At 39.7% G+C, this 14,192-nt stretch overlaps 1 protein-coding gene across 1 annotated transcript in view; it reads left to right on the top strand.

The window, feature by feature from the left end:
* The first annotated feature begins 3,105 nt into the window (after positions 1 to 3,105).
* The window catches only part of LOC113069337 (sickle tail protein homolog), a 48,998-nt gene continuing 37,911 nt past the window's right edge, over positions 3,106 to 14,192 (top strand). Inside the window, 1 exon segment of the mRNA XM_026242345.1 lies at positions 3,106 to 3,961. Within this exon segment, the coding sequence (XP_026098130.1) occupies positions 3,781 to 3,961 (181 nt within the window). The 5' untranslated portion in view covers positions 3,106 to 3,780.

The raw sequence follows: 14,192 nt of genomic DNA, 5'->3' as shown, positions 1-14,192 counted from the left end.
CCCGAGGCGGCGGATGGTCGACGACTGACCAAGGTGGAGCCGGAGGGACGAGGGAGCCCGGTGGAGCAGGTGGGATGACAGGCCACGGAGGAGACGAGGGAGCTAAGAGCCAAGGCGGAGCCGCTGGGTCGAAGGACCGAGGAGGAGTCCAGGGCTCGGAGGCTGGAGGCGGAGACAGGGCCGTAACACGCCAAGGCGGAGCTGGAGACTGGCAGTCCAGCGGCGAACCACCGCGCCCCGATGGCGCGGACTGAGGGTGAGCTGCGGGACTGACTGGCACCAGCAGGGATGGTGAGGAACTGGCTGGTCTAGGAGGAGGAGAGAGGAGAAGGATGGGAGGAAGGACAGGAGGATCAGGACTGGATGGAACCAGCGAAGGAGTAGAGGGACCAGCAGGTTTGGGATGAGGCGGGAGAGGGAGGCTGGGAGGGAATACAGGAGACACAGAAGATTCAGGGCTGGGTGGAACCAGTGGTGAAACAGAAAAATCATGGCTGGGCGGAACCAGCGGAGACACAGAAAATTCAGAGCTGGGCGGAACCAGCGGAGACACAGAAGATTTAGAGCTGGGCGGAACCAGCGGAGACACAGAAGATTTAGAGCTGGGCGGAACCAGCGGAGACACAGAAGATTCAGAGCTGGGCGGAACCAGCGGAGAAACAGGAAACTCAGGGCTGGACGGAACCAGCGGAGAAACAGGAAACTCAGGGCTGGGCGGAACCAGCGGAGAAACAGGAAACTCAGGGCTGGGCGGAACCAGCGGAGAAACAGAAAACTCAGGGCTGGGCGGGACCAGCGGTGACACAGAAGATTCAGGGCTGGGCGGAACCAGCGGAGAGACAGAAGATTCAGGGCTGGGCGGGACCAGCGGTGACACAGAAGATTCAGAGCTGGGCGGAACCAGCGGAGAAACAGAAAACTCAGGGATGGGCGGAACCAGCGGAGAAACAGAAAACTCAGAGCTGGGCGGAACCAGCGGAGAAACAGAAAACTCAGGGCTGGGCGGAACCAGCGGAGAAACAGAAAATTCAGGGCTGGGCGGAACCAGCGGAGAAACAGAAAACTCAGGGCTGGGCGGAATCAGTGGAGAAACAGAAAACTCAGGGCTGGATGGAACCAGCGGAAATGGAGCAGAGGAAATGACTGGAGGAGGTAGGAGTGGGAGACTGAGAGGGTATACAGGGGAGTCAGGGCTGGACGGAACCAGCGGAGAAACAGGAATATTAGGGATTACCTCCATAGACCAGTCCATCAGATCCAGAACTTGCTCCATATGACCTTCAGAGACTACATACAGCTCACCCTCAGTCGCAGGAGTGTGGGCAGGGCTTTCCTCCACGCCCTCGATCTCCACGAGGACTCCCACGATGCACGGTGTTGCCGGCTCACACACCTGGTCAGTCGCGCTCTCGAGATCCGGCTCCCTGTCAGTGGATGGCTCGGGCTCTGCGGCTGCGGTGGGCTCTGGCTCCGTGCGGCGTGATGGTGGCTGGCTGGTCTCTGGGTAGGGAGTGGGACTGGCGAGATCCTCTATGGGGCTGACGGTGAAAGATGAGCCATTTCTCGCCAGAGTCCACTCCACGTATGCGGCGAAATCCTCCCGAGGACCATCTTCGGGCGACAACGCTCTGCACTTGGAGTTCAGGCTGGTGTTGTAGAAGGTGCAGAGCGCGTCGTCCGGGTAGCTGGTGGCATTAGCTAATAGGAGAAACTGTCTGGTATGGTCCTCGAGAGAACGTCCTTCCTGCTTCAGCAGGAGGATGAGGAATTCGGGACGATAGAGGGGATCCATAGAACACTACGAAACAAAAAGACTTTGAAAACACAAAAACAAAACGGAGGGAAAAAACACACAGTTTTCTATTTTCTTTTTCGGGTCGGGTCTTCTGTCACGGTTTTACGCTGCCTGAAGGAATACGGAGTCGAGGATAAACGGAATAAGGCTTTTAATATATCCAACATAGGGGATATCCAACATGGAGCACAGAGGTAGACACACGTAAGTGGCAAATGGCAAATGAAGACCCGACAAAACAGAACTGAAAGGACAAGGCTTAAGTACAAAGGATAATGGGGAAACACAGGTGGATGGAATAACTAAATTAACAGGGACATGGAACACATGAGGAATAGAATAGACACACCTGGGAACTAATCAAACTAAACACCGAAGACACAAACTGGGTCACGGGCAAAAACACACTAAATGAGTCCAGGTGTGTGACATATATATATATATATATATATATATATATATATATATATATATATATGGTGACAGAAGTTTCCCCAATGCAACAGAATGACAGTGACAGGACATTAACACAGATAATAAAAGAGTAAATAGGGAATATATATATATATATATATATATATATATATATATATATATATATATATATATATATATATACATATATATATAAAGATTTGCATAAAATAGAAATATGTAAAGATTAAGAGCACTATTTCTAATATATATATATATATTAAAAATTTAATCAGACTTTTTGAACAGCACAATAGATCAATAGTAAGTATTAGTAAGACGGAAAGTGTTGCCAGGTTTCATACAACAAAACTTGCCCAATTGCTTTGCAAAACTAGCCCAAACGAACCACGTTTTGAGGGGGTCCCCCAGTACAAATCTTGCTCCGGGGACTAAAATACACGAGACTGGGGTCGCATCAACCCACAGATATGAAAAACAACCCTCGGTGACAGTGATAAAATAGCCCCATTCCACAGGAAAACCGCAGACTTGGCAACACTGTGACGGATAGTAATGTCTACAATAGATACGAGCACTGTGGCTGTGCAACCTGAACAGCTTGACGTTGTCTAATTTGAAACAGTCTCCCTACTGCACTAATAGTAGTAAAGCTTTCCTCTGTGTATACATATTCTTACAAGTACAATTAGATGTATTATTTGTGTCCCCTTAAAAAATTGCTCTTGAGATATTTTGTTTATTGTCCCCCCAAACTGTTACATGAAATTTACACCCCAGATAAATATATAGATATTTAGATAGATACTATAGTTTACCTGGGCACTGAATATTCCAGTGTAGTATAACATGCCTGCACTATATGAGGATAAGGTGGGGAGGGAGGTTACAAGAGCTTTTAGCCTATCACAACCATGCACATGGGAGTAAATCTCTCCTCTCTATCCCTTCTCTCTCTCTCTCTCTCTCTGTCTCTCCTTCTCACTGCCCGAGTGTGACTTAGCTGTGGCTCTGGTCTGCATGCACAGCAGTAGGAAGCCAACTGACACACAGTGATCATCTCTGCTGCCTCCCTGGTTAAATCTGCATGGCAACTTAACACAGAGATTACACAGAGAGTACTGTGTTTGACCAGCAACTACACAAATAGAGTAGATGTCTGATGCTTGCCTGGTGCTGGATTATTAGGAGGATCATTTCTCCAAAGCGGGAGAAGTGATTAGACATCAGCATGCCATTGGTTTCTCCATAGCAAGAGAGTTTAACAACCTCAACTCTTTCACTGATTCAGTTCTTCAAGCGTTCAGTTGTGTCCTCGCTGTGGTGCCTCAAGCTGAGCGGATGGTTCTCTCCAAGGACTCCTCAACTGGTTCCACTCTCCAGTATTCGTCAGAGCAACAATGAATATTAACAGAGAAGGACAGCAAATCAATTAGGTGGATGTCTGGCTATCTGCACAATTTGCACAGGTGAAGGTGTGTGCAGTTTCAGAAAGAAGGGAGAACTTTGGAAAAATCCCTTACCAGTGTGCTCCGGAAGAACTTGGCGAGATGTCCAAACCTTCACGTCTGGTCAAGCCCTCCAAGCAGTCCCGAAAGGAACCTCCAGGAAATCGCTCACACATGCTGGTCGTCGGGGAGAGGCTGATGAGGGCTGGCAGTGAGGGCAACCTGGTGAGATCCAGACCACCCCAGAAGCCTTCTGACACCAATCCAGTGGGTTCCAATCCAGGTATTATGCTTCCTAAATCTGATTGGCGTTAGCATTATTTTGATTATTTGATTAGATATTTGTGCCACTCTACAAAATATTAGACATATGACCACACACACACACACATACAGATATGCTTACGGTTCTGCCATGAGTTTAGATCCGCCTGTCTGAGGAGCTTTTGTACGATATTCCTGACTGCAGCACATGAGTGCGCTTGTATACTTTGGCTGATGCCTTCTCTATATGGGGGGATTAAGACAGGGGTTTGACCCTCACTGTTCACTCTGCTGATTAGTTACATTCCCTCCTCATCATCAAATTATCTCACATCACATCACATCAAACCAGCAACTCTCAGTTAGATTCACTAAGAGTTACATGTTTTAAAACAGTGACTGAATAGGAAGCTAAACACATGGTTGTATTTGTACTACCGATTTAAGCATAAAATGGTTCTAAATGATTTATGAGACAGGAGATTTTATCAACCTATGCTCCCAAATGATTTTGATGTACATTTACACTAGTTGGCTTTCTCTGCAAAGTTCTATTTTAAGAAATTAACAATGACATCTGTGTGCTTGTGTGCACTGTGTAATAGTTACAAAAAGATTGGAAAAATCTTCAGAGAGAAGAGCAGCAATGGGAAGCTCCCTCGATTGATGTCAGCAGTTGACTTATAAGTTGTGACAGTGCGGTTAGGCAAAAGTTTTGAAGAACTGTCACCGCTCTAATTAGGTCAGTTTAGAAACCACATGGTAGCTAATGGGTGCAGGGACTGAGGCTTCTCAAATCAATTAATATTTTATCAGACACCTTCCACAAAAGACTTTCTTGTGGTTCATTACTGTAAACACACATTCATACATGCGGGTATTCCTATCTTTATTTACATTCCATAGATTTAAGGGTTTTTATACTGTAAAAACTGTATTTCTATCCACTTACCCTATACCCTAAAATTACCCCTCACACAAAGACTACTGCATTTTTAGATTATCATTTAATTATCAATCATTCTTTATGATTTATAAGCTTGTTTCCTCGTGGAAACCAAAAAAACAAACAAAGTCCCCACAAAGTCAAAATCTACTGGTACTATCGTTGTGGTGTCATTTGATGGGTGCACACACACAAGATAAACAAGTTATGCACAGATACTATTGTCAAAACTCTGCATTAGAACATTCAATAGCAAATACTTAAACTAATAACAAAATATAGACCTACTTACAGTAGCTGATTCAGAAGTGACAGATTGTCATAACAAAGTCAGAATTACCTCTTCTCCTAGGTTCATGAAACAGTTGTCCATAAAATGCGTTGCTGTTCTGTTGTAAGCAATCTTAAAGATTCCTGAACGCATCTACTTTCGGATGGCCAAGTAAAGTGATTTTGCTTTTGCCAAGATACAAACAGCATCTCCCTGACAAGGCTGCTTCAACACTAACTGTGGTTACTGAAACAACGCCTTCTTTCTTTGCGTAATCATCTGGGCGGCATTACGCAAATATTTCCATATGTGGGGACGTGTTTGAATGAGCAGTTTTAAGAGTCTTAACTTTGAAAAATATCTCTTTGGATTTTAGACTTTAGTCTTTGCAACTTTATAGATCTTCTACATTCACCAAGAGCTTGTAATACTCCAAAGAGAAAGGGACATTTTTAATCACATCGTAATCGTAATCACATGTCGTTCCAAACCCGTAAAAGCTTTTATACACAATTTAAGATATTTTGGACGAAAACCAGGAGGCTTGAGACTGTCACGATTCTGCCTTCATTTCCTGACTTTTCTCTAGTCTTGAGGCAGGATCATGACAGACCCGTGTTTTCTGTACAAGCACATGGCCTTGTCTTTGGGCCATGTGCTTGTGTTGTCTCGTCATTGTGATTGTTTCCACATTGTGAGATGCGTTTTTACATGTTCCTGTGAAGTATTGTTACTCAGTGTTGCTCTTGGAAGAAGACGTTGTGAGACCTGTTATTTGTAGTTAGTGTTCTTGTGTTTCGAGTCTTTGTTTATCGTGTCTTGTTAAGTAGTCTAGTATCTGCCCTAGTCTTTGTTTTCCCCCTCGTGGGTTTTGTTTTCCCCTTTTTGTGTAATAAATCCTGTGTTTAGTACATCCTGTCTATACTTGAGTTCCTCCTTACCCCTCCACATGACAGAGACTGTCCCATAGACTGCCAAGTAAGTTATACTGTCAAGGTCCAGAAAAGTATTAAATGAGCCGTCAAGTGGTTCAACCAGGACATTATGAAGCAACGAGAATAATTTTTTGCTCAAATAAAACATGACTATATTCAACAATTCATTTCTTCTCTTTTCCTGTCCGCATCACCGTGGTGCTATTTTGGAGAATATGAGTTGGACCCAGACAGGGTACGCTCTTCTGTGTCAGCCACGTCACATGGATATGTATTTACGCTGTGATTTGAAAGGAAACAGCGCATCCTTGTAGCACTGCTGAGACAGAAGAGCGTACGCTGCCTGGGTCCAACTCATATTCTCCTAAATACTGGAGATGAATTGTTGAATATAGTTGTTATTTTTATTTGAGTACAAAAATTATTCTCGTCAATTCATAACGTTATAGTTGAACCACTGATGCCAGGTGGACTTTTCTGACAATGCTTTTCATACTTTTCTGGACCTTGAAAGTGTAACTTACTTGGAGGTCTATGGGACAGTCACAAGCCTCCCGGTTTTCATCCAAAATATCTTAAATAGTGTTCAGAAGACAAACAAAGCTTTTAGAGGTTTGGGGTTAAGTGATTAATGAAAGTAAAGTAATGAAATAAAGTGATAGTGACAGTTGTACTTTATTACTAAAGAAAAGTATTTTAAATTATATATGTTCTTTTAAAATCTAACAACAAAAGCTTCAGTGTTTCCACAAAAAAAATAAAAAAAATAAATAAAATAAAAAGCACAACACTGATAATAATGAGAAATGTTTTTTTTTAGAGCAACAAACTACTGAAGACTGGATTAATGTCTGCTGAAAATTCAGCTTTGACATCACAAGAATTCATTATATTTTTAAATATCTTCAAATAGAAAAATGTATTGTACAGTGTAATTATAAAAATAAAAATACATCTTTTTTTCAGTATTTTCTAAAAATCCCCAATCTTTTTAACGGTAATATAATTATATTTTTTATCTGTTACTACATGCTTTTCATTAGATTGTTATTTGCTGTTTTTGAGTTATGTGTGAATATATTTTAGTATAGTGCCTATTTATGTTATCAGTCTCCAGCGACTTCCAAATGCCAAAATAGTTTTCTTTCACTTCAATGATTTTTACTCACACTGCTTGGAGAGGTATGAGATTGAAGGCACAGCCCTAGGACCACTGTCCCCTGCTGTCCCCCATTCCCTCAGTCAGGTCTATTAAAACAGAGATTTATCCCAGAGACAGCACCAATCCTGCCACACCGCTGCAGATACAGTACATGACATTTCCACAGGCACAGAATCCAACACCACGTGGACTCTTAGAGTTCTTTCTACCCTCAGAGGCTCCAAATGTGCTCCAAGAGATTCCTCTGGAAATCCTGCAGCTCCAATTGCCTCCATGAACTAATTTTAAAGCCTCTTTTCTTGTGGATTTGTGCAATGAACTGCAGTTCATGTTTATGAAGAATGTATTGTTATTAGGGGTGTAACGGTTCACAAAATTCACGGTTCGGTTCGATACGATACACTGATGTCACGGTTCGGTTCGGTTCGGTTCGATACGTTTTAGATACAGCAAAATGTAAAAACATCTCAACTTTTCAGAATGCCGCAAGCGCACCGCGGGTCATGTGACAAGAACTAACCAATCAGCTTCATCCTTTCCCGTAACAACGTTGAGAGCTCAGCCAAGATGAAGGATCAGCTGATCATAGTTGTATATGGATTGCAATTTTGAAATAAATTTAGTAGCAGAGCTACTGCAAGCGATTTTTAGAGCTGCAAATCCATTTATCCTTCGCTGAAATTTCCGCGTCTCATGGAGAGAGCACGTCATTGTTGCTTAGCAAAGACAGACGCCTCATGAGCGCTTCTGCCCGAGCGTTTTGGAAAGGAGGAGAAAGACGCGCTTAGCGTTTTCCATGCGTTTTTAGGCACGATATGTGAACGGCCCCTAAGGCGCTCGCTCACTCAGCACGCGCTGAAGGCTCGTTGCAAAATGTCTAATGCCTTTAACAGACCAGAAATATAAGATCCTAAAATAACCAACAGGTCTGGTGTTTGGGTTGGATTCCCTGTAAGCTATAGTTTCTAAATGCTGCAGGGATAGTTTGCTGCGTGCATGTTTCTCCTTTTTTTCGTCTTTTCCCGCTGGTGTTTTTTTTTTTTTTTTTTTTTTTTTATTCCCGCTGGTGTACCCTGTCATGTTGCAGATGCGACATACCGTTGTTTTTTTATCCACCACTCTCTTGCCATCACCATTATAGCTTAAAGGGAATCCAAAGTGCACCCAAACACCAGACCTGTTGGTTATTGGAGGATCTTCTCATTTCTAGTCTGTTAAACGCATTGGCTATTTTGCAACGAGCCTTCAGCGCGTACTGAGTGAGCGAGCGCCTGCTGAGTAGCCTAACATAAACATATAAGATGGTGTTTTTTTCTTCTTCGGGAGTGTCAGGGGCGTTGCCTGTTACGTTGTTTGGGTTATTGGGCTACCTTGTTGAACGCATATCATTATATTTCTCTCTCTCTCTCTTTTTTTTTTTTCAAATATAATTAATTACTCCAACGAACCGTTCGGTATACATAATGCGTACCGCGTACCGAACCGAAAGCGTCGTACCGAACGGTTCAATACGAATACGCGTATCGTTACACCCCTAATTTTTATCTATTCAGCTGAACTATAAAATGCATTTTTAGCAAAAGGTGCACCTGAGATATCACACCTGTTTTTGTTACAGCCTAATGCTATCTAACGGGCAACAATTATTATTATTATTTTTTAATTATTAAAAAGTTGGGGGTGTTGCCTTTCATTTTGTAGCCAATCAGGATGGTTGTCACATCAGTTTGAGTGCAACAGTGCAACAGTCAGGTTTTGGAAATACAAATTCTATTCTTTTTCACTGTCAAGTGATTGATTTTAAACAATGACTTATAAGAGAGATCAACTGTGAGATTGTTGTTAATCTATGATATATGCTTTTGTTGCTTTTGTTTTTTCTTTAAAAAAAACTGTGTTCACCAATAGTTACCCAAGATTACCCATGAAAAATAGTTTATACTTCTCTCTCATTTTTAATTCAATATTATAGAAAGAACTTTGTCTTTCAGCCCAATTTTCTAATACTTTTTCAAAACCCTTTGCTGCTCTGATTTTTTTATTTTGTGCTAGCTTAGGGAATGAAATGAGAAATATATTTCAAAAGCAAGTTACATTAATAAGTAGGCTACAGAGGGGTAGCGGGTGAGGAAATGCTTTGCTAGGTGGGACATCATTTGGGCCTCTCTCTGCTAAATAGGGTGATAACATTCGCCTACTTTACAGCTGTATAGGAAAAATGAAAAGTTCTCAAAAAAGCTTTTCTTTATGATATAGTTCATGCTTATTGCACAATCAGACCTTAAGAAAAACAGGATGCTTTTTTAAAGCAACACACTCCTATTAGGAAATGTCACTTTAGCGACTTATCCTACATGCAAAATGTTTATAAGTGTTTTCGTCAAAGCTTAAAATTTCACTTAATCATCCTGCTAAACAGTTACTGCTTATTTTACGCAGAAATTAATTAATGTGTAACTTAATTTTTATGCTCTGCAGTTATATAACCTCCCTGCATCTGCCACTAAAGCACTAATGTAATACAGGAATAAGCCAGATCTTCATGTGCCATTATGTCAGCGTAATCATCAGGAAGCAATATGGTTTGACATCAGTGCGATCTCACACAGGAAGTGTGCCTGGCTTGTCCCATTCCTCTCTGCTGCCCTGTCCAACCTCATTTTTGTCCCTGCCACCAGCTTAGCTCCATGGCCTTCTCACAGCTTTGAACCAAACAGTTCAGAAAATATACAGTATGCAGACCACAACAGTCTAAAAAAAAATCAATGTTGGTAATCATGGAGCTTATTTTTTTTTCCAAGATTCAACCCTATGTCCACATTAACATTCCTGTCATTCATCAGCACGTTCTGCATGGAAGAACAGCAGAAAACTGGTTAATACACTGACCACTTCTGTGCAATTTTCTGATAATGATTTGGAGTTTAAAGCTGCTGTGAGCATGCCTTCAGTCTAATCTCCAATAAAGTCCTGTTTGTCTGGTTATGCAGTAGCTGAGCCCAGGAATATCAGTGCTCACTGTTGTCAGAACCACACGACTTCAAAACCTGAGTGGGCCAAAATCCACAATGCAGACTGCTAAGCTTGGCCTCTTCTGGTGGAGTTATTAAAGATACACATTCCCCCCAATTAAAACTGTCTATAATGAGACTTCTAAGAGAATTGATTTCATAGTCAGGAAAGACAATTCATTACAGACCATTTGGCAGCTGGAGTTAGTCTGTTTAAAATAATAATTCTATAGAGCTGTTGTGAAAGTTTATGTTCTATTTCAGTTGTTAGTCAAGCCACTTTTTATTGTGTTTTATTTAAAGCCTGAGATGTGAATAAAGTTAATCTAGGACAATCAGCCAATCACAATGTAACAGGTTGAAGTGTTGTAACTGACAGGATTGGTGTGTAATATTAAATGGAGAGCATTTCCTGAGATTTTCCGTTAAAATATGTGGAGGTCATGTATTATTAAAAGAAATGTCATGGTTTGGTTTCTCTTTCCGCCTCCTCTCTTTCTCGTAGTGTATGTAGTTTTTTGCTCTGCACACACACAGAGAAATGAAAAGAGATGCTTTCTCAAAGTATGATTTTTTAATTTATTTTTCTGGATAACACCAGATAGCTGGTTTTATTATATTTACTGTATTTTTTTAGGTTACAGTCATGCCAATTTATCAAAAGTTACAGTGAAAGTACAGTGCCTACAAAATTTAAATAGGTGACAGGGGACCCAGCATAAGGAGACATGACCGGCATACTTAAAAAAAAAGACCTTAAACACTTTAATGATGCCAAGTAAACTATGGATACTGGACAGTAAGTAACAAAACTAATTATGTTATTTTTATTTTATTTTTACAAATGTAAGTTAGTGGACCGAACATAATGATTTTAAATTATGTTCCTTTTAACAAATAAGCTTTTTTCCTGCCAGCAAAATAATTGGCAAGCAATATATTCATAAATGAATGTAGATTAGTAGAAGTAGAAGGCTAAATGTATTATAATGTATTATATGTATTTTTTACTTTAGTCTATACAATTTTTGCACATTATACAATTAGTACAATGTATGCTTATTTATTTATTTTATTTTATGGAGGAGGAGATGTTTGATGTCTATGTGAAATATATATATATATATATATATATATATATATATATATATATATATATATATATATATATATATATATATATATATATATATATATATATATATATATATATATATATATATGATTATTATTATATCTTTTATTATTATATATTTTAATACAACTACAAGGATTAGAGTTTTGGCCATGATAAATTACTTAAAGGTGCATAATGAGCCAAGAACAGACTAATGCACATAATTTGAACTCCTTATTACTGCCGAAGCCTGTACACATTTTTCAGGTATATCATAGTACAGTTTATTATGTGCATTCTCATTTGAATGCACATAATAAGTATTGCCCAGTACTGAACACCGAATACGTCATCTTTATGCTTGACTGAAACTGTCCTTTTAGATAACTCTAACAGATGCTGTCGAATCACAGAAGCATCTTGTGGCTGTCACACAAGGACAACACTAAACTTCCCAATGCTTCAGCTGCTGCCAAACAAGCCAGATCTAACTGATCAAAAGCCAATGTCTTGAAAACGCTGCACTGTTTCTCTTTATACGTGTTTGGGTTCTTCATGCCTCATCCTTGTCTCGACTTCCAGTAATGTTTTGAGTGCTTTTTCATTTTCTCATATAATTCTCTGTATCTTTGCAACCAGCTGAATCATAGAATTGAATTCTGTAAAAGTCCTTCTGTTTTAAAACAAGTATTGTATGATGAAGCTGAATCCAATGTAGCATAATATACTTAATCTTGGGATTTCAGCCAGGGCTAAATAATGGATTTAGATTAGATTTAGATTAGATTTGTCACTGGTTAATTAATAACCTGCTCAGAACGGCTGGTAACGTGGTACACTGTCTAGTCCACAAGCCGCTAGCTATGATGTCATGTTTTGCAACAGCAAAAAAAAAAAAAATCCCCATGGCTCCCTATCTCTGTGCTTGTCTTAGCCCAGCCAGGAGCTCTAAATAGGGGCAAGCAGCAGAGAAAAGATCCTTCTCAGGACCATAATGAATTTCTCCTCCTCTCATCTGTGCTGTTTGTGATGTGCGCTGTACACGCTCACTGAGAATGTAGTGAACCATTGCAGCATGGCAGTCCAGAGGAGTCTGCTTCAGGGCACAAGTGAACTAGATCAATCAGCTTGGCTTTGTCAACCTAGAAGAGCCCTCCACCGCCACCGTTACATCTGTGTCCCTGCATGCACTGCGCTGCTCTTAGGTGTCACATCCTTCTGACAGCCTTTTTGTTTTAAATCAAAACACTGATGGAGACATTTCTTCAAATACATCCTTTATGTCTTCTACAAATGCATAGTTTAGAATAATTTTTACAAGAAGTCTCTTATGTTTAAGACTGTATTACAGTAAAAACAGCAATACTGTGAAATATTATTACACAATTTTTTATGTATTTTAAATGTAACATATTCTTAATGGCAAAGCTGAATTTACAGCAATTATCATCCCGTCTTCAGTTACATGATCCTTCGGAAATCATTTTAATATTCAGATTTGGTGCTTAAGAAACATCTCATATTATTATCAGTTTTAAAAACAGCTGCATATTATATGATAGACTACCATAAGGTTGGGGCATAAAAAGATTTTTAAAAGTAAAAATAATACTCATTTTCAACAATACTATATGAAAATACTTTTTTTCCAGCAAAGACATAAAAAAGAAATTATCAAATTTAGAGTAAAGACAATTTCTAAAGTTTCAAGATTTCACATATAGACTAAATCGTGTTCTTTTATTTATTTTTTTATATTTAACATCCTGAAATCATTCTAACACTGATTATTTATTTATATATATATGATTATAATATATATTCAAATAGAAAAAAGTGTAACATTTAACTGTTTACAATTAAATACAAATCGTACTCACCCCATTTTTAGCGATAATATACTTATATTGTTTTTCTGTTATTACCTGCTTTCAGGTTGATTGCAATTTTTTTAGTCTTTTTGTTTTAGACTTGTTCGATCTATAGAACTACTGTAAAACAAAGCCACACATGTACATTGACACTGAACAAAGCTGAGTGATGCTGTCTTGCAGTTAATTCTCCTTAAGTCGAAAGAGTTTCGGGAGAGTGTCTTGTATCCTAGAGACATTATGTATTTCCTTATGGGTTAGCTTGGAAACAGAATACCATAAGAGAAGATCTTAGAGGTGTAAACTTGGCTGTGGCCGTGCTTAAGTCTCTCATTGGTTGAATAAAGCCGACCTGCTCAGGGACTTTATCTGTGTTGTTGGTGTCTGTCTAATGGCGCTGAAAGAGCAATGACTAAAAATATGATGTCCTCTGGGCAGCCCTTCATATAAATGTCAGTTTTGCCCACTGGACTGTATAGTTGGTCTTCTGTTATCACTTTGTTCTCTGTCTTTCTTTTAAATGTTAAAAGTGGCTAGAGAGAATGGATTTGGATGTGAGAGGAAAGTTACATGATATGAAAAAGGTAAGTTTGAAAAATGCTGGACATTTCGAACAAGAACACTCTCAGAAAAAAAAGTTCGAAAGCTGTCAGTAGGGGAAGTACCTTTAAGAACTATTGTGTACTTTTAAAGGAACCAATATGGACCCTGTACCAACGTGTTCCTTTGAAAAGGTGAGCTGAGAAAACGGTATGGTTCTCGCCATCATTTTTTTAAAATGGTTAATAGCTATATTATAAAATATTAATTTAGAAAAGTTTTAAAAGCTATTCAATTGTATAATGGAGACAGTATCACTGTTTTCAAAGTTGATAATTATAAGAAATGTTTCTTCAGCAACAAATCATCATAGAATGATTTCTGAAAGAAGACTGGA

The sequence above is a fragment of the Carassius auratus genome, unplaced genomic scaffold (genome assembly GCF_003368295.1).
Source record: "Carassius auratus strain Wakin unplaced genomic scaffold, ASM336829v1 scaf_tig00001501, whole genome shotgun sequence".
NCBI lineage: Eukaryota > Metazoa > Chordata > Actinopteri > Cypriniformes > Cyprinidae > Carassius > Carassius auratus.
This window is presented reverse-complemented; position numbering and strand designations above follow the sequence as displayed.